Source organism: Gallinula chloropus (assembly GCF_964237585.1).
Source record: "Gallinula chloropus genome assembly, chromosome: 3".
Lineage (NCBI taxonomy): Eukaryota > Metazoa > Chordata > Aves > Gruiformes > Rallidae > Gallinula > Gallinula chloropus.
Genome location: NC_140087.1, coordinates 24499465 through 24525283, shown reverse-complemented (window position 1 = coordinate 24525283; position 25819 = coordinate 24499465). Strand labels below are relative to the sequence as shown.

The 25819-nt window shown below is 39.7% G+C and overlaps 1 protein-coding gene across 1 annotated transcript in view; it reads right to left on the bottom strand.

Annotated features, from left to right (window-relative positions):
• PEX7 (peroxisomal biogenesis factor 7) overlaps positions 1-21123 on the bottom strand; it is a gene marked incomplete at its 5' end in the record, with an annotated part of 43442 nt that extends 22319 nt beyond the window's left edge. Inside the window, 8 exons of the mRNA XM_084262101.1 lie at positions 102-157; positions 4188-4301; positions 4707-4813; positions 14099-14207; positions 14508-14585; positions 17748-17898; positions 19411-19468; positions 20997-21123. Coding sequence (XP_084118227.1) covers positions 102-157; positions 4188-4301; positions 4707-4813; positions 14099-14207; positions 14508-14585; positions 17748-17898; positions 19411-19468; positions 20997-21123 — 800 coding nt within the window. The remainder of the gene's footprint in view (positions 1-101; positions 158-4187; positions 4302-4706; positions 4814-14098; positions 14208-14507; positions 14586-17747; positions 17899-19410; positions 19469-20996) is intronic.
• Between the last annotated feature and the right edge of the window lie 4696 nt (positions 21124-25819).

Here is a 25819-nt window from a genome sequence, read left to right as displayed (position 1 = left end):
ACTGACTTCACTATGCCCACTCTAAAACAGCATTCTATCACAAGCCACATTGAAATAGATTCTATTTCCATTTTTATCCAATAAAAATGTAAATACTGTACCTCACAGTAAAATCATAGGAGCAGGAGGCCAATAGGGTTGCATGGAATGGTGAAAACTGGAACAAAACAAAACAGAACAACTTTTAAAATAAAAAAATTAAGGGTACACACAGACTTACTCCATGTACAAAGTTACCAAACTTTTAACTATTTACACTGTATTGGTCATCATGCTGCAACACAACAGGCTACCCCAACAAATTTCCCTGACATACTTCTAGATAGAAGGAATGCTGTATGAGATCCTGTTTTGGTTTTATTTCATTATGGAAGTGCTGAACAACTCTGCTATAAAGTTAAGAAGTTTCAGAAGAGTCATATGAAGAGTCATTAAATTCTCATGGCTGACAAGCTGACTACCACCTCGTTATATACAGTAAATTTCAAAAAAGCTATGTGATCAGCTTATTATTTTCAGAAAGAGAAAATTTGTGCCCTACTGCAGAGAATGTAAGATATATTAGTCATCAATTCCATGTCCTAAAACTTTGAAATTACTTACAGAAATGGGAGTATTTGAGATTAGTCGAAAAACTGAAGGTAGTATAACATCACTTCATAACTTTCCCCTCTCCTACAGGGTATTTTACAAGACACAGTCTTCTACGGACTCTTGCAGACAGGTCTAGGAACAGCAACAATAAGGAACTTGTTCACCTCAACATCCACTTTTTGGCAACCCTGTTTCCAACTATTTTAAGGTCTACATTTCTCAACAGGAAGTACCCAAGTCATTGACATAACTTCAGTTTGAAAAGCAGGCCACCCCACATCATGGTTCATAGGTAAGATTCCTCCTGCAATACTTCCAATTATTCACAGCTACTAAAAAGTCAGAAGTTAAGCCCAGGCTATTGCCATAACTGCCCAAGTTGTCAGGAGAGCAGCGTATGCTGCTGCCTGCTGAGCTCTGCTGACAGAGTTCTCTTTACTACAGCGTAATGCTGCTATGTGCATGCTTGAACTTTATCCTCCCCAGATTTCCTACAATTTCTCTGGAGGGGAAAAAAATAAAAATCAGATCAAAACATCTTCTGGACTTCGGGAATGTGAATAATAAAGGGGAAGAAGCCTGATGGGCAGCAAAAAACGATGACACTCTTCTTGCATGCTCCCTTTGCATCATCATCCACAGATTTTCGGGTTAAGCAAATCCACCTTGCCAAGGCTGAAAAACTTTATCATTAATGTTAAATATTCCAGAAATTTACCTAAGCAAATGCTATCAAAATACTTAACAAGAGTGCTACATATGGAAGTTGAAAGAATTTGCGCAATGTCTTTCTGCTAGAAAGACACTTCTAAAATTCTGTTCCACTTAACTGTAAGATGCTACAATTTTGTCCTTTGACCAGTTGTATATAGACAGAAGAGACCAACATATCATTCAACCTAACCTCTGATATTTCACAGATGATTCATTCAAATATCTCTTCAGTTTAACTCAAAAACCATAACTACATTTCAGTGTAAGAGATTAAAGCCAGTTATGAGAAAGCCAATGTCAGCACCTATGTCAAAATCTCCTGAAAAGGGCTCCAGATGACCTCAGTGTGCTGCTAATGCCCTGTACTGCAGTGAAAGACCACAAGAAATCCACAGGAATCCTAACAGCATCATGCTGGGTAGAGTTCCTTGCCAGCTTCAGATCTGATCACCAACACAACCCTTGAACAAGTAACAGAATACAAAAGACAGGCAACTGAAGACTCTGATTTCATGGTTGGTTTAAGCTAATTTAAAAGTGCACTGCTGTCAAGACTTGTGGACTTCCCTTTCTTTTACACTTCAGGTCGCATGGTCTTGCCCCCCTCCTTTGTGTTAGGGTTTGCAATGGTGCGGTTCAGTGACAAATCGAGACAGCTTAGTGATCCAGACAGAAACTGGTCACTTTTAGTGACAGGATTTTCAGTCAGAGTAATCAGCTGAGCCAGCCTGCTACACAGCTTTATAACTGCTAGTGTCAGTACAATGGAGGGGAAGGGACCCTGGTAGGGAGAGGGGCCTCTGCAAACTGGTCTTTCCATTTAGCGTGACTGGTGTGTTACACCATACCAGTGTAGATATTCTGTACCACCTCTAAGTGCTGGCTCATATTCTCACACCTTATGTCGACAGGGACCACATCTATCATAAAAACCTGCTGTGACAGAACAGAAGCCACATACTGTCACACACCTCTCCTCTGCACATGTATGCATTTACAGCCTCCCCACCACCTCCTTAGAGCAACTTAGTGAACTGATCTTGGAAGTTGGTGGAAAGAAAGTTCTACTGCTGGCCCACTCTTAATAATCACTTCAAGACATTTTAAGAAAACAGGGGAGCATGATGGGCCATAAAACAGAAACTTAAATGAGACAGTATAAGATCACGGAACATACCCTACCAGGTCAGGCTCACAGTTTTGAGCCCAGTGCTCTATGCTTACATGGCATTGTCTGTATTTTCATTCGTACCAGTCACCTCTGGTCCTCTCACTAGATACCACTGAGAAGTGTCAGGCTTTGTCTTCTCTATTTCCCTCAATCATTCAGTGATAAGATCCTCCCTAAGCCCCTTTCTCACATCCCAGCTCTCTCAGCCTCTCCTGGTAGGACAGAGGCTCCAGCTGCTTAATCTTCTTTGTGGCCTTTCAATGGATTTACTCCAGTATGTCCATGTCTCCCTTGTATTGGGAAGCCCAGAACTGGACCCCGCACTCCACAAGTGGTCTCACGGTGAGTACTGGGGAAGGATCACTTCCCCCAACTTGCTGGCAACATTCTTCCTAACGCAGCCCAGGATGATAGAGAGCAGAAAAATGACACTGCCTGCCTATGTAACCTCTTGTGCAGAAAGCTCATTCAAGAAGTCTATCATCTGATGTGTAGAAGAAGTGCTTCCATCTGTTTGTAAACCCATCTACTAGTTTCATGAAGTGTCCTTTACTTCTATTATCACCGGTTACAGTAACAATTCTGCATTAACTTTCTCCAGTTTATTATTAAGACAATGTGCTATGAATACTGTAGTGGCAGAGCTGTTTTTAACATATCCCACTAACTGTCAAAGAGTAAGAATAAGTCTGTATTGATTGCTACCGTATTGATTCATCTGTCTTAATGGCTGTCAAATTGGAGTTGCCAAATGATCTTGTTTAAAAAATAAGAAGAAACAAACCAACTCAAACATCATTGATAAATGTTCTGTAATAAAGAACATTTCCCAGAGCCAGATTAGTGCATGGTGAAGCAGGAATTTAATTAGGAAAAAAAAAGACTGGGCAGCCACCACCAGTGGGGACAGCAGACAAGGGTAGCTGGGAAAAGGAGCAGCAGGAGCTTCTCAGGCTGTCTGGCCACAAACAGGATTTGTGGTATGGAAGCACTCCCTGAGTCACATCCTTTTCTGATAAATTATAACCCAAGTGCAGTAACTTCTGAAGTTGTTAGAAACACATAAAAAATTACAAGGCCAGGTGAAGCAAAATACTGAATAATTTTTTTCTGCCCACTCAGACTTCCTACCAAATATTAATAAACATACCTGTTCCTGAAAGACTTTTAAAGGATCGGGTATTATCTGGCTAATATGAAAAAAAAAAAACAAACCCCAAGTACTAATATGAAAAAAAAATTCATTGTGCATCTAGGTCATCCACTGATAAGAATCCACTATAGTCATGGGTAGCCTTTCATGCACAAAGTCTGAACATCTCTGAATTTACTAACATTTATTTTGTATACACAATGAGTTCTATACCTTGCCTTAAGTGAATATCAACCCTTTGTATAGAAAAAGGTACAGCATCAATAAAAAAAAATATTAATAAGGGAAGCCATGTAACTTAGCTGAAGTAAACTTCCCAGACTTCTCTCAAGCTCTCAAACACTCCTCATGGAAATATACTGACTTTGAATATGTTGCTTACTTTGAAATCCCAGCAGTTTGCTAAACATCAAAATATTTTACAGTGTTAAACTGAAGGTTTCAAAGAACAGTTGCTGTAGCACCTAAAATCTTAATACAAAATATGACTGCTTTCCAGAAGAAATAATGTCTAGTGATTCAGTGGTGGTCAATAGGGAAGAAAACACAACCTACTTTTACTCTTCTGATAGCGTAGGTGTGACCAAGCAAGGCGAATACCGGTTGCCGGATGTTCCGCAAATCCCAGCCTTTCAAGCTGCAGTCAACTGCACCAGTCACCAGCAAGTTCTGATGATTGGATAAAACACAGATATACCAGGCAAATTTAATTATTACACTGCAGTGATGCATATGTTGGCTACAGAAGTTTGATAAATCAAACAATACAGAAGAATAAATCATAATTGAGGTCTCCAGTGTGTAAAGAAAGAGAACAGAGAAATACAAACTGTTTCTCCACTATGGACCATTCTGTCTACTATACAAAAGAATAAGCAAAACCTCTGACCTACTTGGGTTGTCTCTCTGTTGGAACAATTTTCTTCTGAAGATACAGCAGCTAATGAGAGCAACAGAGCAGCTAGGCATGTTTTTATAAAGAGAAGATGCGTAAGGTTGCAGTAAAAAAACCCCACAACCCACTATTTCATGAGTGGTTCAATTAAGAAAACAACCGGATGAACAAGTTTATACCTCATCATATTTGCACCAGTCACAGCTCAAGATCTCAGCCTGGTGGGCAGGTATCACAAGTTTGACTCCTGGGGCTTTCACATCCCAAACTCTTAAAGTCTGATCACCTGAAACAGAGAAATTGATTCAACATTGTTGTATCAGTTATGGGATACAGTTAATCCGGAAGTGTTTAGTAGGCAACTGCCCCTCGGCTGTATGAAATACCAACTATTACATGAGGACACTCATGCCAAATAAAGCAAACACATTATAGACACAGAGGTCAGGTTGATGCAGAAAAGGAATCAGAACTTACTACTGCTTTCACCAGGGAAAAAAGCTCAACACCTTCATTTTATTACTAATGCTTTCATTATAAACTCTTATTTGAGTAAAAGGAAATAGTGTAAATTAAATAACATTAGTTAAAGTGGGAGCTTAAAGTCCATTGGAAAATAAGACTTTGAAAACCAGAATCATGAAAAAATTTTTCTCTTCAAGCCAGCTGAGAAGTACCTAGACACATCCTTTCGGCACGCAAGAAAGCAAAGAGTTAAAATGCAACTTATCTCCAAATTCTTTCAATGGAAGAAAAATTTAGGCACATTCCTTGCACTTAACATGTGCAAAAAGTCTCATTTATTGAAATATCAGAAGATAAAGTCATTCTGCTGTAACTGTTACACATATTAAAGGCAATGTCTGCTTTAACCTCCAAGGACTTAACACACACCTGCCTATGTGTGTGCACACACAGAGACACGCAGCGCTCTTCAGAGACCAATGAAGGGAGTCCAGCTGAATGTATAAGCTGTGAATCACCTGAACCTCTCTCTTTACCTCCAGCCATACATTGCCTTCTAGCCCTAAAGACCTTCAGCATTTGTATACACCGTTCTTACAAATTCAATTCCTAAGTGGCTTACAAAGACATGAAAAACAGCACCAGCTGACAAGATAACCATGATTTTCAATTTTTTTAAAAAATTTGAATATTTAGCTTTGTATAAGCAAAAATAAATTCTCCACCTCATTTGTTTACAGGAAAAAAAAATCAGAATTCATTACTATGCATGTGTTTGCTCAAGACACATGAAATCACTAGAATCTGTATCCAAACACGCAAGCTTTCCACTGAAAGCATACATCAATACTACCTAAATGAAACAACCACTGTTTTACCTTGCTACTGAAGAAATGACTACTGTTTCTTTACCAGAAACACTTCTGAAAATCCTCAAATTGGTTATCATCAATAATGATGATTTTTATGCTGTTTAGATACAAGCATTTTGATGGGTTTAGTGCCCACTTGGTCAGTGGTCTTAAAATAAACAGCTGGGCACACAAAATCACAGCTCTTTTCAAGAAACTGGCTTCAGTTCAAACACAACCATCCCTAGAGCCACAACAATACTCCTATTGCACAAGCTGCTAGGCCTTGCTTTTCAAAAAGAGATAAAACATTTGGAAAGTTTGAATACAAAGACTGAAGCTAGAGAGAGCTTGGTTCTGCTCCATGACACAAGACTGGCCTTATGACTATGGTACCACACAGATCACGGGAACCTTTGTTCTGATGGTCAATTTGCTTTTCCTCAAACTCTGTGATTGTGAGAGATGCTGTCCTCTCTCTGGATAAATTCCCTACCTGTAAGGTGGAAACACCATGGGATTTCTCACGGTTTTCACTCCTCCTTGCCTATTTTAATACTGTCAAGAGCAAGACTGATGCTCAGTATATGTATAGCACTCCTGGGTAGGACACCCTGCAGTCAGCTGAGGCCCCAAACATGCACACTGCTTATAAAAACAGGGCAACATATGGAGAGGAAGGAACAGAACCAGCAGGGGCTTGGCTAAAAAAGGAAAAAAAGAAAAGAAAAAGAAAAAGAAGGTAGGAATACTCACCCACCATTAGTTTTGCTAATCTGCCAGTCTGCAGAGGACAGATTTCAGTGCGAGTCTTACATCTTTCAGAGATACTAGAATGGACTTCTTAAAAAGCTTTTCTTTTAATTTCATCAGATAACATAGATTTGAAAGGGAAACATATTTCACTACAGACAGGGACATTTTCGGCCAAGCAAATAAATACATAAAACCAGGTGAACTAGAAGGAACTGCTATAGAGATGGGCCACAGTACCATTATGTGGGGCCAAAAACATTTTGAAAAGTAAGTTCCTCAGCCAATAGCAATTTTGACACTAAATATGCAATTGCCCCAATTATTTCCTTTTTAATAGAAAATGCTGATGCACAAGAAAAAGAGTTATTTTCCCACTTTTTTTTTTTTTTTTGCTTTAATTTCTTTGAAAATGCTAGACTTAGCTGTTATTAATTCTGGTTGGCACTGTTTGTGAAATGTTGTTTTTTTTAATGGAGTAACATAACATACAAGCAAACCTTACTGTGAATAGAACAGACTGAATTAAAGCCAAAGGCAAATCCAATTTTTCCATTTCAGCTGTAAGTGGAAGAATGAGATTAATAAAAAAAAAAGCACTGATAAACAGTGCAATCCTGGCACACTGCACATTTTAACAAACTTCTTTTTTTAACCTCACCGTGGTCTCATAAAATTGATTCTTTTTTACATTTCATTTCAATAACAACTGCTGTTAAAAATGTTAGAATTTCCACATTTCCACGATTCCTTCAAATCTGCATTATGAAGATGTATTTCTTCCATATGGTAAAGCAGAAGTAGGATAATAAAGTACAAGTAAAGCACACCTAGTACAATCATACTCACTAACAATCGCTTCCAGTTGGCACCCCAGACTAAGCAACCACAGAAGTGGCCAACATTTCTCCCACAAAATCTTTCTATTTTTGCAAAAAGCAATTTTTCTATGGCAACAGATTTTTGCTGGGCTGTTAGATAATTATGATTCCAGATTTGTTTGCATATTGTACTTGCTTTCTTTCATTTTAATGAATATTTGTGAAATCTTGGACGAATCAATAGGGCTACACAATACATACTCATCTATTCAAAATTTTTGAAAGAGATGCTAATCTACAAGTAGATCATCCCTATACATGGGATAAAGACTGCTAATGTGAATGACAATGTATGATAGTGAAAAGATAGTTTACTTAAGATTTAAGTTTCATGTAGGTTTCCTACTGGCTTTTTACTCACAGATGCATTTTACCCAAATCCATAAATCATAGTCTCCTGAGTCCTGTGACAACAACTAGCTAAGCAATCATTGCCTGATCGTGCAGTGGTACAACATTAACTATAAGTATTTAAAATATTAATAAAGCCCCAAGAAACCTTAAACACTGATCTGAAGGCCAGAAGGATTCTAACCAGGACAGATGAGTATTTTTCAAGAACCAAACTACCATTACTGTAAAAGTTTACTTAAAAAAAAAAAAGCAGGAAATTTGATCTTCTGACCCTGTTCTCTTGCTAAAACAGCACACACAGAAATCTTAAAAATATTTTGCAGTGCCACTAAGCGATTACAAGTTGACACTACTTGCTTACTTTTCAAATCATAGACTACCAGGTTAGATGTGACCTCAAGGATCATCGGGTCCAAACCTTTCATGGCAAAAGCTCCATCTAGACAAGATGGCCCAGCACCCCATCCCAGCTGAACACTCAAAGTGCCCCATGTAAGGGGGGAATCGACCGCTTTCTATTGTTCTCAGTGTGAAAAATGTTGCTCTGGTGTCCAACTGGAATCTCCCCAGGAGGAAACTGCACCCCTTACCCCATCTCTTTTCCACATGACTGACTTCTTGTAGAAAGGGAGTCTCCACCTTCTCTGCAGCCACCCTTTAGGTATGGAAACATGGTGATAAAGTCTCCCCATGGCCTTCTTTTCTCAAGGCAAAAACCAAACCAAATTCTGTCAGCCTTTCCTCACATGGTAGGTTTCCCAGACCTTTGATTGTCTTTGTGCCTTTCTCTGGACCCTCTCCAGCCTGTCCACATCTTTTTTGTACAGCAGGGCTGTAAAAAAACTGAACAGTAAAAAAAACTGAACAGAGCACTCCAGGTGTGGCTTGACAAGTGCCCAGTAGAGCGGGATAATGACAGCTCTGCCAGTGATGTCCTTGTTGATGCAGCCCAGCACACTGCTGGCTTTCTCTGCCACTGCAGCACACAGCTTGCTCATACTGCTTATATTGCTTGTCCACCAGGACCTCTAGGTCCCTTTCTACAGAGCTGCTCCCCAGCTGGGTGGATCCCAGCCTGTGCTGTGCTCCTGGATCATGTTTTCCCAGGTACAAGACATTTCACTTGTCCTTGCTGAACGTCCTAAGGTTCTCATTAACCCACTCTTCCACCCTATCCAGGTCTTCCTGAAGGGTGTCTCTCCTTTCTGAACTGTCTACTTCCTTACTCGGTCTGGTATCATCTGTAGACTTCATAAGGGTGCATTTGATCCTGTCATCCAGATCTTGGACATGTTTTTTAAATACTGAACCAGACTAAATTATTTAGCCAGAATCAGATAAAAAATCTGTGGGAGAATAAAGAGCAGAACCCAAATCTAATGAGTCTTAAAAACAATCTTTTTAGACATGTTAAAATGATCATCACATAAATAGTGGAAGCAAACCTAGACCAGGATGAATAAACCTCATGAGATTTCACTCAAAGAGATAGAAATAGAGTGATACAAATAGCAGCTTTATTTCAGTTGCTCAACAGAGACTCTACGGAATGCACAAAGTCTATTTCCATGTAACAAAACCCAGATATCAAGTAAACATAATTACTAGTGGAAACATACTTTCCAACTGGAAATCTCTTGGTCTGATACAAAATGCTAAAAAACTACAGAAATAAAAATTGAAAGAGCTGTAAGTTATTTCAGAGAAGACCTCAGAGTCACTCTCTGAACAGAGTAAATAGTTTAAAAAAAAAAACCCAAAAACAGTGAAAACTTCTCTTATCTCAAACACCAAAAAGATGTGCTAAGACTACACACCAGCCTGATTTGTGAAACTACAGCTTGAAAACCCCTTGACTACACATATTTGTCACTAAGAGACCAGCAGGCAAGGAAACAAACCTTCTCAAAGGCAGCTATGTCAGAGCTAGCAGCAAAACAGAATATGAAATAAACGTTTTTAAATTTTAACCTTAAAGTCTAACACTGAATGCAAAGGCTTACAAAGCATGGAGGCTGTACTTAAAAATTCATGTGTAAATCAGAAAAGCAAGAGTTCCCCAACATTTCTGTCAACTTAATGAAAATGTCTGAGAAATAATCACACCTTGTGGCATAAGAAAAATTTTTGCTCTGAGCTTTCAGTCTGAAAAGTTATGTCTTTGAGTGAAGAATATAATTAATTGACCTAAATACTGATGAATACCAACACGATCTTGCGGATTTAAGAAACACCTTTTCCCTTATTCATGATTCAAGATGGAATGAAAAACATGTATCTGCTCTGATCAGTAAACTTAAGGAGCATATTAAGGATTTAAAAATTAATGTAGTATTATAACTGAGGTCCCAGCAGCTAAGATAAAAGCTAGCAGTCATTCTCAATCTGGGCTTTGTTGAATCCAAACTATTCATATTTTTATTTGCCTGTGTCATATCTGTATCAAACTACACTACAGTTATGCAGATAAAGGCAGACTGGTACTCATTACTTCCCACTGCTAAATTTAAAGGGCAATAAAACCAGTTGATACTATAAAGGATGCTTTCCTTATAAAGCACAGGACTGAGCAAGGCCCATCACTCCACAGTTACGGCAAATCATGTAGTAGAACTGATTTACACTTGTCTATATGCTAACGTTGCATGCATTTGGCTCTTCCTTTACGTGCTTCTCCACAGTTTGCTTTCTGGGGAACATAAAAAGAAATCCCAAACAAAAAAACCTCCTTCTGGGCAAATGACACAATGACTCATTAAACCCTTTTAGTCTTGAAGATGCTGTTGAACATCTATGTCACTTCATTAATGATATTTTCCACATCACTGTTTTTCAGTGTAAAGCAGACATTTACCAGGGCTCTGGTTTGGTGCCACACGTACACCTGAATATCCTGCTTATTTTATCAGCTCAGAAATTGTTACTGACATCACAACAGCAGTTATTTACATATACAGAATTTGCAGTTTGTTCTGTTACTCTTAACTCACAATTAAAAAAAAAAAAAGCCATTTACTTGCTTTTTTAGAGTACAATACAGTTGTCTTCATACACAATCATTTGTAAAGTACCTCACACATCCCTCTAAATGTTAAATAGAAGTGTATTAGATGCTGAATAAAAGCTAATTTAATTGAAACATCAGACACATTTATCTTCTGAAATTCAATTGGATTTTATTGTCTACTGCCGACTGACTTAGTTTTCCTGTATATGTTCAGATCAGACACCTAATGAAGCAAAATAACCACACTTGGTGTCAAATTCTTTTTCAATTGCTCTATACTGTAGTCTTACTTTTCTCACTTTCTTCACTCATATTAATTTCTTAGTCTCATAACAGTTTGAGAAAAAATCAGATTTAACCTCATTCGCTTCAGGCAAAAGTTGTCCAAGCACATAACAGTTCTTCTGAGCAGCTATTTTTTTTGTGGCTTGTAGTTGCATTTGGCTTTCTGTTTTCAGTTTTCATAAACTAGTTAAGTGTAAATTAAACTTCTGCTGGCAGCTATGTGGATTCAAATAAAGGCAGAAAAGGGGCAGAGATGAAGCATGCAAAACATTCCTAAACCTTTTTCTCTATTGTTTACTTTCTTTAAAATAAAATTTTAAAACATCACATTGCTTTACTTAAATCTTCTTAATTCAGAAGCCAAGCTCTTTTCCTATCAATGGTTAACAACATACCTAACAATTTCAACACCCTTGAAAACGCTTCTTTTAAAAAGTTAAAGAAACCCAAGGGAGATGAAAGACGGTACAAAAGGTTTCCACCCATACACATACTCAGCTACTGATTTTCACGACAACACAAAGCTGCAAAAGATCACAAAACTTAAGGTCAACTCTTCCAGCAAGAGTATCAAAGAAGAAACCAGCTGTAAAGTCAATGTAGTACCAACATGTTATTCTCCAGCTCCAACTGGAGTCATCTTCTATTGAGCTCATCAGTGCAATTAAGCTTTCTGTCCCATAATTTTCTGTCATCCTTACAAAGTGTGTGGATCATAGCAAATTTCAAACAAGGAGGCCCAGCCTCCTGAACAGTTCTACTTGACGTTTATCGCCTATTTTGACTGACAGACTAGAATGCCATTAAACACTGAACAGTGAAGTAAATCCTCTCAACATAAACTGTTTGATATGTCTTTCTTACAATAAGGAAATGGCATTTAATCCCACAGCTAGAGGGTCATGAGTACTTTTATTACCCACAGTCCTGCTGATCAAAGGAAAACCTCCCAATAAGTATTTTCTGTAGCGAAGTAACCTAATCAAATCATGGGAAAAATCCCAGTGCAAACTGAACATAAACACAAATAAAGAAACCTTTTCCACATTGGCATGTCATGACTTCAATACAGGATCTTTGCTTTCAAGTTATTTAATTCAGAAGCACACTGGGTGTTTTATTCTGGAAACCATAAGAAAGTTCACCTCACCATCATTCTGAAGACTTCATTCTCTTACCTAATGATCTTCTCTTACCTAATGATCTAGGTAATAAAACCCAGCATTACATGGTAAGATTTTTACTTTACCCCTGAGTAATACTTATAAAAATAAATATACTGTGTCTTTTGTATATGTTGTTTTTCCTATAAAATACTATCGAGTCATCAATTGGTGAAAACTGACTGCATTTAGACTCAGGCTCCAGCAGGATGTTAGTCCTTCTCAAGAGTCAAAGTTCACAGAAGAAGAGGAACTCTTTAGCTTTCTAGTCAAAACTTCTAACATCTTCCCAAGGAACAGATCAATGTATGTTGCTGTATCCGCTTTACTTATCACCACATACAGCACCGAATAATCAATGTTTCCCAAAACTGTTCAAGTGGCAATGTATTAGAAAGGAGTTTGGCTTCACAGCCTAAAGACTCAATTTTGAAATAACTAGTTGGATCAGTAAAGCCCATTTGTACATCTAGAATGTCAGAAATTTTGTATGAATGAAGCTACCATGGAGGGGAGGCTTCTGAGTAGGGCTTTAGAGAGATCCTAACTTCCCCCAGAAGTTGCAAAAAAACACTAAGCACTGTTTTCTCCACTTACCTTTGATGGAATGGTACTTAACTAGTATCCTGTAGTATACAGCTGCATTTAAGAAGAACTGTTCATACAGCATACAGGGCTCAATCCTGTAAGTTTCTGCACATCCTATTGCACAGGTACCTGATTGTTACCTCAATGAATCTTCAAATAAGGTGGAAGTATCTGTGCACGAACATCTGGCTTTCAAGTACCACTATGTTAGAACAAATACATGTAACTTCTTAAGTCATTCTAGTTCAACTCCACAAGCCAAGTCAGATGGAACTACTCAGATTGAAATTTTATTAAAGCCATGTGCACTTTTTCATCAAACTCTCCACAGAATAGGGAAGACAAGTACCTGTGTGTACTTACTTCAGTAACAGGAAAACATATTTATACTTGCCTACCCTCTCAATCTAAGAGCTGAACAATTTCCATTTAAATCAGTACAGAAGTTCAACAGACCTGAAATCAGAGAAATTTCAGCCACTGGAGTTAATATACCAATATTTGTACTAAGGCAGTGTCCTACTGCCCCTCTATTTCCCAAGCAAACTGTGAGACTCAGCATCCCTGGCCCCGTCAGTCACCAGCGAGGCTCTGGGTCTCACTCCAGAGCTCTCCCTGTGCCTCTGGAGCAGGACTAGTGTTTGGAAAACTGCTGCCTCACCACACAGTCTCTGTGCCTCTAGGTACACCCGACTCAATTATGATTACATTGACCAACAAGATTCACAGCACTGGCCAAGGCAGAGAAGTAAACTCAATGATTACCCTTCCCAAAGATCAAGGCACCGAGATCTCCAGCAGTACTTGAAGCAGTTCAACGGGAACTGACTGTGTATCTCTCAGAGCTGATGGTCTACTGACACTTGAGATAATTCAAACAAAAATGTAAACCAGAACACAACATGAAGCATGTAACATGATTTAATGGTCAGTAACAAGAGGGAGATGAACGGAAGAGAGCTACATAAAGTAACAGAAAAAACCTCCACAAGGTCACTGAAGTGAGTGCTAGAAAACTGCTGATCCTTGTTTAAATGGCCAAGAGGATGATTTACAGATCGCAACAAAACCTACAAATTCAGCAGCAATGATACATTTATCTTTCCTTCCTCCTGTTTTATGTATGACACACACTACCACCTGCTGGACAAAGTGCAGAACTAATCCACTAACACAGAGGGTTTGTTTTGCTGTGAGCACCCCTTCACCATCAATCATGTTTACCTGAGGCAGATGCAAAACAACCTGGGATGTGTGGAGACCATATAGTGCTGTAAACGACCCCTTCGTGGCCTTTAAAAGTGCATAATGACTTCCCCACAGCTGGATCCCACTGAATGAAGTAAAAAGAAAACTGTTGAAGTACACATTCAATAAGGAGGGAAAGGCTTTCATACATAAAAAAGCTTTATACATACAGAAAGGAGTAATTAACTTCTTTTTACTATGCATCATGAAAAGCATTTGTATACTTAAACTGACATCAACTGAGGGATAAAGCAACATCTCAGTTAAAACAGGATTTCAGCCTCGTTGTAAAAATAAAGAATAAAAATGAATTAATGCAGTTTCTTAACACAAGGAACTATTAGATCCAAAACAAATGATATTTTTCACCTTTATATCAACATACCAGCTTGGCTGTTTGATCCCATGAACCAGACACCACTAGCTGCTCTCCTCTAGTTTGGCTCCAATCAACACTATATGCCTATAAACAAAGTAAAAGCCTAGTTTAGAAAGAGCATTAGAACACAAACTGAGATTTTAGCTAGCCAAAGCTTCAGAAAATAGACTTGGATTTGCAGATTGCATTATAATCAGCCGAAAACCCACACCAGTCAAGCACCACAAAGCTGTCAACAATACCATTCACCTGAACAAAAATTAAATTTAACATCTCAGTCTGGCACTAAAGGTACATACATGCTCAGAAAAGTATCCAAAAAAGTAAAGATGGGCCAAGTTGAAGGAAGGGGGAGAAGAAGAAAAATGAAGAATCGTAAAATAATCCCATAGACCTACCACAAGCAGAAGTTTCTATCACTGTAAAAAGCCATAATTCAGACTGAGCCAATCTTATTCAATCTCTGAGCCAATTTTATTCAAGTATCTACAGTTTCTAATTGCTAGCAATGTTAATCTCTCTTCAGACCTCATTATGTGAATTGACTTCGATGTTCTAGCTGACTAACAATAAATGCTTATCATCTCTAAATCTCCTAAGAAATGTGTGCCATGAAATACTCCTGGGTTTCACATTTTCCAGGCGTATGACACTTTTTTTTTATCATACATATCCTCAAACAAATATCTTCCCCCCCTGAATCTGTATGATGTCCTGTGTTCTACTACTAAGCTGTTGCTGTTTGGAAAAGCCCCTAAACGTACTGCTACATAGAACGCCTCTTCTTCCACACAAACAACAGTCAGCTCAGTTGAAGTGTGTGCTGCCATTGTTCATCTCCAAGGTTTCCCAGGAAGAAATGTGTCTCTGAGAAATGCACACCCATGTCACACAATTCACTTAGCCCCACGTATTTGGGATGTATTGGAATGCCTGCACAGGTCAGGCGAAGGGTGTGTATGCCTGGCCGCTCGCTTGCGAGCTCTCAGCGCACCGATGCGCTGGACAGGTGCTGTGACAACCTGGGCACAGGCAGGAGAAGTGGCTGGGGCTGCCCAGCACGCAGCAGCTGCACTGGAAGCAACGGGACACCAGCAAATCCTCCTTCGGACAAGAACTACACACAGAACTGACAACAGGCACAGAAACAGCAAGAGCTATTTTCCATTTGGCACGGGATGAGTCCAGGTAACGGGAAGAGAATGAAAAGAAAAAGGTGTGGAGAACCCATCAAGGTTCACTTTTATTCTTCTTTCCTATCCATGCTGTCACCCAACATAAATTTACAGGCGCTTCAATAGAAGCTGCATTAGGCAACTGGGAGAGACTAACAGCACAGCATAAACCCTAGTTGTTAATCTTGTAGTGCTTTACCTTCAATCATAAAATACATTAATACCAGTTTATGCCTAAAGAGCAGCAAGAAATGCCTTGGGCAAGATGAAAATATGATGGGGGGAAAAATAATATGTAAACCCCATAAAAATAGTTCAAATAACTGTTCAGGCTCACTTTACAAGACAAATTTAATTCAAGCATTCTATTGTCTCACATTCCAGTGAGACTTCATCAAAACCAAAGTAAATTACACTAATTTATTCATGAGATTCAGCAGTTGGTTAGTGCTGAAATAAAACTCATTGTCCTTCGATAGTAAAGATGTGCTTTTAAATTTAAAACGCACATTCTTTTTGACGAGGGACAATGATCTCATTTAGGAAACAAGAAACAGATCCTCCTTGTCAATCTTGCAGCAGAAATAGCATAAAATGCAGTGACAAAATTGACATTAGAAATGTCAGACAGGGATTAAGGATTAGGAAGGTAGTCAGTAATTTTTAAAGAGCACTGTCTGCCAGTGTTTATGACAAACTATTAGGTATGTTCCCTCTGAGATCTATTCTCTAAATGCATATTTATAAAGAATCAATATAACCTTTTTGTATGTCACAATAAACACTTGGCCCATGTTTCCTATACTGTCTTTCTCACTCATGGTTGAATGCATCCACCTCCCCGTGGTACCTGCTAAACTAAAACTTGGACACAGAAATGTTTCCTTCACAAACAACAGATGGTACAGGAGAACCAAAATAAACTTATGGACAGAATGCCTATGAGAAAATGATAGACACACACACACAAAGGTATTACGCTTTGGCTACATCTTTCTGTTACTGCCACAAGCCCTTAACTCTATCATAAAAACCTGATCACAACTACAAACTCGTCTTTCAAAATTCTTCACGTAGCATATATATTAAACCACAGTAGCAAAATTATAAAGAAATACAGTACAGAAGATTGACTATCATGTTGCTGCAATCACTCAGTTTTTAGCTTTGTGCTTTGTATCTGAAAAAATCTTCAGGTCTTTATGAATACAAAACTGGATTTACTCCATCATTTTCACTGACCACATATCCACTAGGTTATTTCATTCAGATTTATGTTATTTAGACAACATGTCAGTAGTTCAGCCTAAAACTGATAGCATCTAAAGTTCAAAGACTTGACAGAAGCAAGCAGAACGTTAGAAGAAAAGCGGGGGGGGATGGGGGGGAAACTGAGTAGAAAATTCACTTGGGGGAAGATAAATATACTAAAGCATAAATGTCTTCAAAATATGCCAATACATTTATGATCATGATTATAGTATTTTTCTCCACCCATACTGCACTGCATAAAGAAACCAAGTCCAACAAAACCTAACACAACGCTATCAAAGCAAGGCTAAAAAAAAAGATTGCTGTCCCAAGATCTGACTACTGTTATTTCAGTAGGATCTCACAGGTGTTAGCATGGAAAAGGATAAGCAGTTCCCAGGTACAACAGAAGTCCTAACGATCCACATAATGCATATCACTCTATATCCCCAGGATAACACTGTTGTATATAGATCAGCTGTCTGATTTAGCAATCATGCTCTCTAAAAATCACGGAATGATTGCATTACTTTCATGCAACACAATGATTACCTAGCCTGTAAGAAACAACAAACACTATTTCTGGACATAGTGTGACTTCAGTAATTAAGCTGTATCTACTACAGTGTAGGAATGTACAGACGAATATGTACAACAGGTAATTCACTTTATATTCAGAATAATGTTGTAAATTCAAACCACGGACCCAAAGTTAAAAACAAGACAACAAAACACAGCTTTGGTTATAGTCCATAAGTAAGTCTTTCCATAATTCAAACATTAAATTGTCCATTAAATTTTTAAAGTTTGCCTGGTTTACCTCCTGAGTGTGTTCTTTATAGACTTGCAGTGGACCTTTAGTTTTAGCTGTATCCCAGATCTGCAGAGATCCATCTCCACTACAAGTGATCAACACATGTTCGTTGTTCTCACTCCAGGTCACGTCAAACAGGCCATCATTCCAGTCAAAACTAAACCAGAACAATGAAGATGCTTGTCCGTGAGAAAGCACAACACAGAAGTCTGGACTGGTGACAGGCAAAGACAGTATTTCTTTAAATCAGCCTCTTTACCATTCTAAACAGCACTTTTATATATTTCAATTTCTAGTAAAGCTGCTTACAAATTAAATACTTGTTATAATGTCAACTTTTACAGTTGTATGCCAGAATAAGTTAATTAAGCTAAAGCATAAATGAGCCAAGGACCTTCCACACACAGAACGAGAGAGAATGAAATCTGATTGCAGTCTTAAACTTGCCAGGCAATCAGAAACAGGGTTACCACATTCAGCCTCATCTACAGTTTCTCCAGGATGTTGCTACAGAGGTAGGAGCCCTCTGTCTTTAACAACTATGGTAAACAAAGAAATAAAACTATTTGTATTGGGAGAGCTCTATCCAATTCACACCACCATTAGCAAGCTGAGTCACAATGAAAAAACGACAGAAAGACAGTGATGAACACATTAAAGACCTCTACACTCCCTTAAAAGGGCTTTCAACACACCAACAATTCATCATATGGGATCTGGTACCATGTATTAGTTGCTCTGCAACAACTATCAATGACCATGCTGTTATCTGATGGCAAATATGAATTTATTTACCCCCTTTCCACTGAAGGTTCAGCTAAGCTAAGGTTAAACTTCATGGCACCCTGGAGTAATGATGAGGGAAAGACACACAGAGAAAGTTTCAGTAGAGAAAGTGACACAGTTTATGGCTCTGGAAGTTACAGACTTTCTACCACAAAATAAGCGGAGTCACTGGAAATGTAGAAATGAGCAGTGCTAGAACAGAGCGCTTAGCAGAACTAAGCATGTTGAACAGCTTCAAAGAGCCTTGCTTAGTAATTATGAATTAAAAACAATGTACCTGAATATGATTAACTATTTGTTAAGCATGTCTACTTCGGTCTTCTTAACCTAAACAAATGCTGCTTCAAAACTTTATTTTTAAAAAAAATAAGTCAATGACAGTCAGGTACTAAACCTCCTCCTTCCTAACCTTATTCCTCCTTCCATCCAGAACACAAACCAAAATTCTCTCAAGCTTCTAGAATTTTAGATCTCTTAGGAAAGACCTCTATGACTTTATGCTGCTTCCTGCTCTATTTTCAGTCAAGCATAAGGGCATAAAGTTAGGTGGCAATGTGCTGCTTGTAAAAAGCTAAACCTCTTAATTTTAAGCAAGGGCAGAGAGGCTGCCTTTAATTTACATGTCATTTTTCTATAAAATGTTTTACGCTACTGAAAGGATGCAATCCGGATTACTTCCTATAATAAAGTCTATATATTTGTACATAAACACAATGATATGTACTTAGTAGATACTTATAGCAGAGATTCAATATTGTTTATTGCTAATAATTTATTTCTAATGATAACCCTAAATATTTGGGTTGTGTCTTGTACTCTCAGATACCTAAGTTTTTCTCTTGAAAAAAAAACAACCCAAAAACAAAGCATAAACTTACGTTACCTCCGGAGCAGAACAATCCCAGCTTCATTTTGTTCCAGCACTGCCAGAGTTCCACAACCTAAACCAGCAAAACAAAACATCACAACTAGCTCCCCTATGCCAAAGGGAACTACTGTTATTCTGTGTGAAAACACAAAGGGCATCTGAACAACTAAGAGGCCAAACAATTAACTGCATAAATAAATACTTTCTTGTCTGGTGTTCTCTAAAACAGTAATTAATTTACACCAGATTTTTTTGTGGATTTTTTTAGGGTTTTTTTTTTAACTCCAGTAAGTGAGGTTGAAGAACATAAAACTCACAAATCTTGAAAGCATGTTTTCCACACAAGGCTTGTGTTACAGACATACTAGTAGTGGGTTTCTTTTTATGTTTGTAATAACATAGGAGACATAACACTCCCTGTCCCCTTTGTATTATTAATCTAGTAATACAAACATAACTCACCAGAACAACAGAAATTAAACAAGTAATTCAGTTCTGAGGAAACACACATGAATACTGCTCTCCCATACAACTGGGATACTGCTTAAGTAATTCAGTGTTTAGAAACTTTATTGAAAAGGGAACCTTTCAGGAGCAGTAGACAGACTGGAAGGGGAAAGATGCCTACCCTAGGGGAGGGCAGCTCAGCTGGTCTCCTCAGCCAGTTGCCAAGGGCCTGCCCAAGCACCCAGGAACTGAGATTACATACAAGTCCCACTTTAAGGAGAAAACATTTTCAGACATCTCAGTCACAATGTGTATTTCTCTGCCATTATATTTATTCCCAGCTCTATTAAGATCAGTACTTCTCTGAGAATACAAGCAGTGAGTTTGTATTTTTGCCAGCAGGGTGCCCCTGGGGCAAGCACCGGGCTTGCAGCCTGCTCTGACAATAACCCCAGCCCGGCTGCAGAAAACACAGCATCACTAGGTTGGAAAAGACCTTTGAGATCATCGAGTCCAACTGGTCCTGGCCTCTAATAAACCCGAGCCCCTCACCTACCCATACTTTAAATATACCCAGGGATGGTGACTGAACGGCCTCCCTGGGCAGCCTGTTCCAGTGCCCGACAACCCTTTCAGAGAAGAAATGTCTTATGTTGTTCCCAATGTCTAATCTGAATCTGCCCTGGTGCAGAGCTTGAGCTCACTGCCCCTCGTTCTATCACCTGTCTGAAGAGACTAACACCCATCTCTCTACAACCTCCTCTCAGGCAGTTGTAGGTGGTGATAAGGTCTCCCCTCAGCCTCCTCTTTTCCAGGCTATACACCCCCAGCTCCCTCAGCCGCTCCTCGTACGGTTTACTCTCCAGCCCCCTCACCAGCCTGGCTGCCCTTCTCTGGACCAGCACCTCAGTGTCCTTCTTGCAGTGAGGGGCCCAGAACTGAACGCCGCACTGGAGGGGCAGCCGCGCCGGAACAGAGCCAAGCGGAAGGGAAATCCCGCAAGGCTTTTACGGACGCAGGATAGCGCTGCGGGCACCCAGGCTTCCAGCCGCAAGCAGAGCCCCCACGACACGCCGCCACCGGGAACGTACGCTACCGGTTGTGTGTGACCCCCCCCCCTCCCCGCCCCTCCGCCGCGGAAGCCCCGCCCGCACCTGCGATGCCATAGTACTGCGCGGCCGCGCAGGCCACGCGCCCTGGCCAGTACGGCGAGAATTCCGCCGCGTAGCCGTGCAGCCCCGGCAGCCGCAGGACGCCGCGGCCGCCTCTCGCCGTGCCCATAACCCCCGCCGGCGTGGAGGAACCGCGGCGGAACCGCCGCGCGCGCGGCCCCACCGGAAACGCCCCGCCCGGCGGGCGGGGCCGAAGCTGTAGTGTCGCCGCCATCTTTGATGGTGGCGGGGGGGCGGCGCGGTGTGTTGTTGAGGTAGCGGGCAGTGCTGAGCCCCTACCTCTGGTCTGCACCGGCGGGTGCGGCTGGAGAGGGTGTTGCTGCCGCCTTAGCTACCCCCTCCAGATCCAGGGGAACTGCTGCTGGCCCTGGGTGCCTGTCCAGCTGACTCTGCTTTCGGCCTCTCTGGGCTGGTGCGGCCTTGTCCTCTGACCCCTGGAGAGGAAAGCTGCAGGAGGCTTCGGAAGGCCTACTGGGAGATGTATGGTGTGGTACTGCAAGGCCTTTGAATTGTAATTATAAAGGTCTTACGGCCTAGACCAGGCTTCTGACCTCTCGCTGCCCTTGACTCATGATAAACAATTAGCAAATTCACCTTCCAGTGAGGGGATTGCTTCCAACTCCCACAGACATAGCGTACTCTTACGTGCCATGTTAGTCATGTGCTGCGTGTGCCCAGCTTGCACATGAGATGTTTCAATTGTTTTATGTTACCTGCTGGTTATCCTTTCAAAAAAGTATTCCAGTTTCATAATGTGATTTCTTCAATAGATCTAGGTATGATTCTTCTTTTGATGCAATTATGCTTTATGGAGGTCCCTTTATGAACAAACAAAACCAAGTTTTCTTACACCCTTGACAGCTTCTTTGTAAGTCCATGTGAATTTTGCCTTTGAAAGGAAGCATGCAAGGGGTTCAGGCTTAGGAAATTATTTTTGCAGAGCAGCAGCTGCAACTTTTGTTACAATCTATTCTGTGTGGATATACAGGACACAGGGACTACCCTTCATACCCGATGACACGTATATGTGTGTAGAGAGAAAAATACAAAAGTATTATTTTATACATTAGGAAGGTAGAGTAAAGGCAAATTATTTAAATAAGGTAATATCAAGGAGCTTGGAGGATAGTTACATACTCCTACTACTCAGCCTTGACTAAACCTTGACTACAAAATCTATTGTAAAATAGTATTAGTTGCTTAAACTGGCACTCAAATGCAGATCACTGGATTAGACGGTCCTAGTAATTCTTTGATCTCATGGTAAAAATGGAAACAAATACATTTATCAAACACCCTCCAGGATTTTAGAATAAAGTAAATCCAAATTCAGTGCAAGTGGAGCTCAATTTGATGTATCCTTTGCAGTATCACAGCAGCTCACAAAGCCTCATAAGTGGCAAGGTAAGGGCTTATTGACAGACATAATGTGAAATCAGATTCTTTAGCCATGGGGCAATGAGTTAAAAGCCTTACTGAATCCAGGCTAAATTCTGCCAGTTTTAGGCTCTGTGGAATCTTTTTAAATCGACGCATCTTCCCAAAATGCAAGTTCCGAGGTAGTTTCCTGAGGGAGGGTTGTTAAAGTCATTGCCCCTTGTGACTGGGATGCCAATAGCAACACAGCGGTGGGGAAAGTACATTTGGACACAGCTATTTGTGAGGTGGTGTTTGGGAGTCAAGGGCTTGATGGTGTCAAGTCCAGCTATTCCACGGACCATCTGTCACTGATATTTCTGAGTATGGGGGAAGTTTCATGAAGTGCCTTTTCAGCTCTGGTTGATCTTTTGTAATGAGTGAAATTCCGCCAAGAGCTTACGCAAGCAGGAAGCAGCTCTTATCACTGGCCCAGCTTTGTTTTAAAGATGGATTAAAATAATTTTCATACACATAAAGATCAAGAAGCGGATAAAAGGTTACAAGGAAGTCCTGTGAGAAGAGCTAGTTCACAAAACATTTTGGGTTTTTGGTTGTTGGTGTTTTTTTTGTTTGTTTTTTTTTTTTTTTTTTTTCCTGCAGAGGAGCTTGTGAATTCAGGTTTTGAAGATCCTTTGAAGCAGGAGGCAAAAATAACACTGAGTGGAAGTATTTACATAGGAATATTTTGAGGCAGAAACAATAGCAACTAAAGAAGCAAAAGCTATTTTACAAGCAAAGAGAGAAAGCCTCAACAAAGCAGCTAAACGTGACTGTTTTACCTCCTCAGCCCCTGGGTAGCCGAGTAAGTTCAAGAAACTCAAAGGATCATCGATCGTAGTGGCGTTTTCTAGGCAGCTGTTGAAACCCGCCAGCCAGCTCTTTCACTAAGCAGGCGTACCTCACACCGAGCTGTAGATGGCACCCACGTTCCACGCAAAAAGTGAGCGTCCTCCTTTAGGAAAAAAAATCTCCAACTACAATGTGATGAGTCGTTTCCTAACCCGGTATCACTTCGGTGACATTTAAATAAATAAATAAATAAATACATAAATAAGTAAGTAAAGCTGCTTAGTAATGTAACTTTTAGGCTATATTTATGCTGCGGTCACCTCTCTGAGCTCTACTCACAGTCGTTAGTATTGCGATTGGTGACTGAGATGCTTACAGCAGTCCCTCCACACCCAGTTCTCTACCCTTTCTGTCCAGCGAGCTCTGCTCTGTTAAAAACACGTCCCTCATTTCCCCAGCTCACAAGCTGGCAGCTAGCTTAGGTGTGAGTTGAGCTGGTAACCATCGCTGCTCTTTACACCAATCATGAAAAAAAAGAGCCAAACCAAAATCTGACAGGTCAGCAGAAATAAATGTCAGTCCAAATATTTAAAGAAGTTATGAAAAAAGCTTTTCTACTAGAGAAAGTAGGTTGTGAGCTATTCCCTCACGTGCAAGGGCAGTTGGCTTAAAACCCTGAAAATACTCAGCATAGTGAATGTTTACTGACTGAAAGAAACGGAGAGTTGTTTCCAGCTGAAATACCCACGCAGTCGTAAAGCTGTGTGAGTTGAAGCTTTAAGAAAAGCACTGAGTGTCCCAAGGCTCAGATTGCAAAACTGCCAACGACTGAAAATAAACAAAATCGAAGTAACCGAGGGAGCTGCAGGAATGAATGCAAAGGGGAAAGGCTCCCCTCCTCTCATGAGGAAAGTCAGGGCTGTGGAGGTTGGAAGGGAGACACAGGACAGAGAGGTTTCTAGCAGTTTAAAAGAACAAAGGAAGTAAGAGGGAAAGACGCTTGAGCAGAGGAAGATTTCTATGAGGACATTTAGCAAGAAGCATGAGAATTGTTGTGGGCAAAAGGGGTATGGAGCAAGAACAGTGCTCATTCTTCATCATCCTCCAGCGACGGTCCAGGCTGATGAAATATCCGTCCCCCATGATGTATCCACACTGCTGCGTCAGTTTTTGCTCACTGCTCTATGTGTGCACCATGCCACAGTTTGGTAAGCGGCTTCCTCAGGTTATTACTGATCAGTGGCATCCCTACACAATGGCCACCAGTCTCTACTTGCCCCTTTGTACTGAAATATTGCTTTAAATGTTCAGTGTAATCAAAGATTTACCTCATCTTAAACATTGGCAGCTGACTGCCTCATAAGAAAATATTGCCCTCTCTCTGTGGAATGTAAGGGCTACTTCTGATTGTCCACAGTGATATGCTTAGGCTAACATTTTAGGACAATTTTCAGAAACAAGTTTTTTATTTCAGTTTATAATTTCTACTGCATATGAGAGTTTTGGTCTCAAGCTTATAGAAATTGCATCAGTTTGTGTACTTTCAAGATCTCATTTGGATGTTTGTGTTTGTAAATTTTGTGTTTGTGTTTTGTGTTTGTAAATTTCTTTTTTTATTATTTTTACACCTCTAATTGAAGCCCATTTGACTTTACTCCTGTAAACCTCTTTGTCTTGCTCATGTCCAAGCTCTTAGTTCTATGTACGATCCTGTAGTTAAATAAGAGGGCCTTAAAGTATTGATGGATGAAATTTAGCATCCATTTTAAAACCAGCATCCCTAGTTATGTATTTTAATCCCTTCTATGACTTCCATCAGGACCACCAGATTTCAAAATGCAGATTAGTTTAGAATAATTTTTCTCCCTCTGCTGGACACTGATGGCCATAATATATAAAAAATGTAATTTGTCAAATGCACATATGTTTAAATTTAACCTCTATAAATCAGGATACATTAGAACTACCTTTTTTTGAAGTTGGCATCTTGTTTGCACTAGTTTGAGAGGCTAAATCAAGCCTATGGCATCTGCCATATGCAGTTTGTCACTCATCAAAAATTACATTTAGATTTGCAACTAATTAAGATGGCAAATTATCAGGTGTTAAAATTATAATTATGACTAAGTCTAGAGGCCAGTGGTATATAGCTGTAAAAACATAATTGAAGAGAGGGTTGATATTTCAACAAATTTACAGCTACCTGCTTTTTACAAGTTTTTGTCTTAAAAAACCCCATCCACAACAGGGCTGGAACAAGGTGATAATGAATAGTGATTATATGCAAACAACCTGGTGCTAAAGATGTTAATTTTACAGCACTTGAGAAACAAGTGGACAAGTGTACTTCTGATAACAAATGGGGTGTTACTTTGTTTTTTTAAAAAATCCTTGGAATTATTATCTCCTAATGAAACATTAAGGCACAAGAGCTTCTAAATGTCTGTTCATTCACTTCAAAGAGTTAACAGATTAAAAGATACGTTTTAATTTTATGAAAAAGTGAGCAATTTGTGTTTATTATTTCAGATTCAACAGCATTGTGGTTCTTTTTTTTTTTCTCTCCCCCCCCCCCCAGTTTAGGGCCCAACCTCACT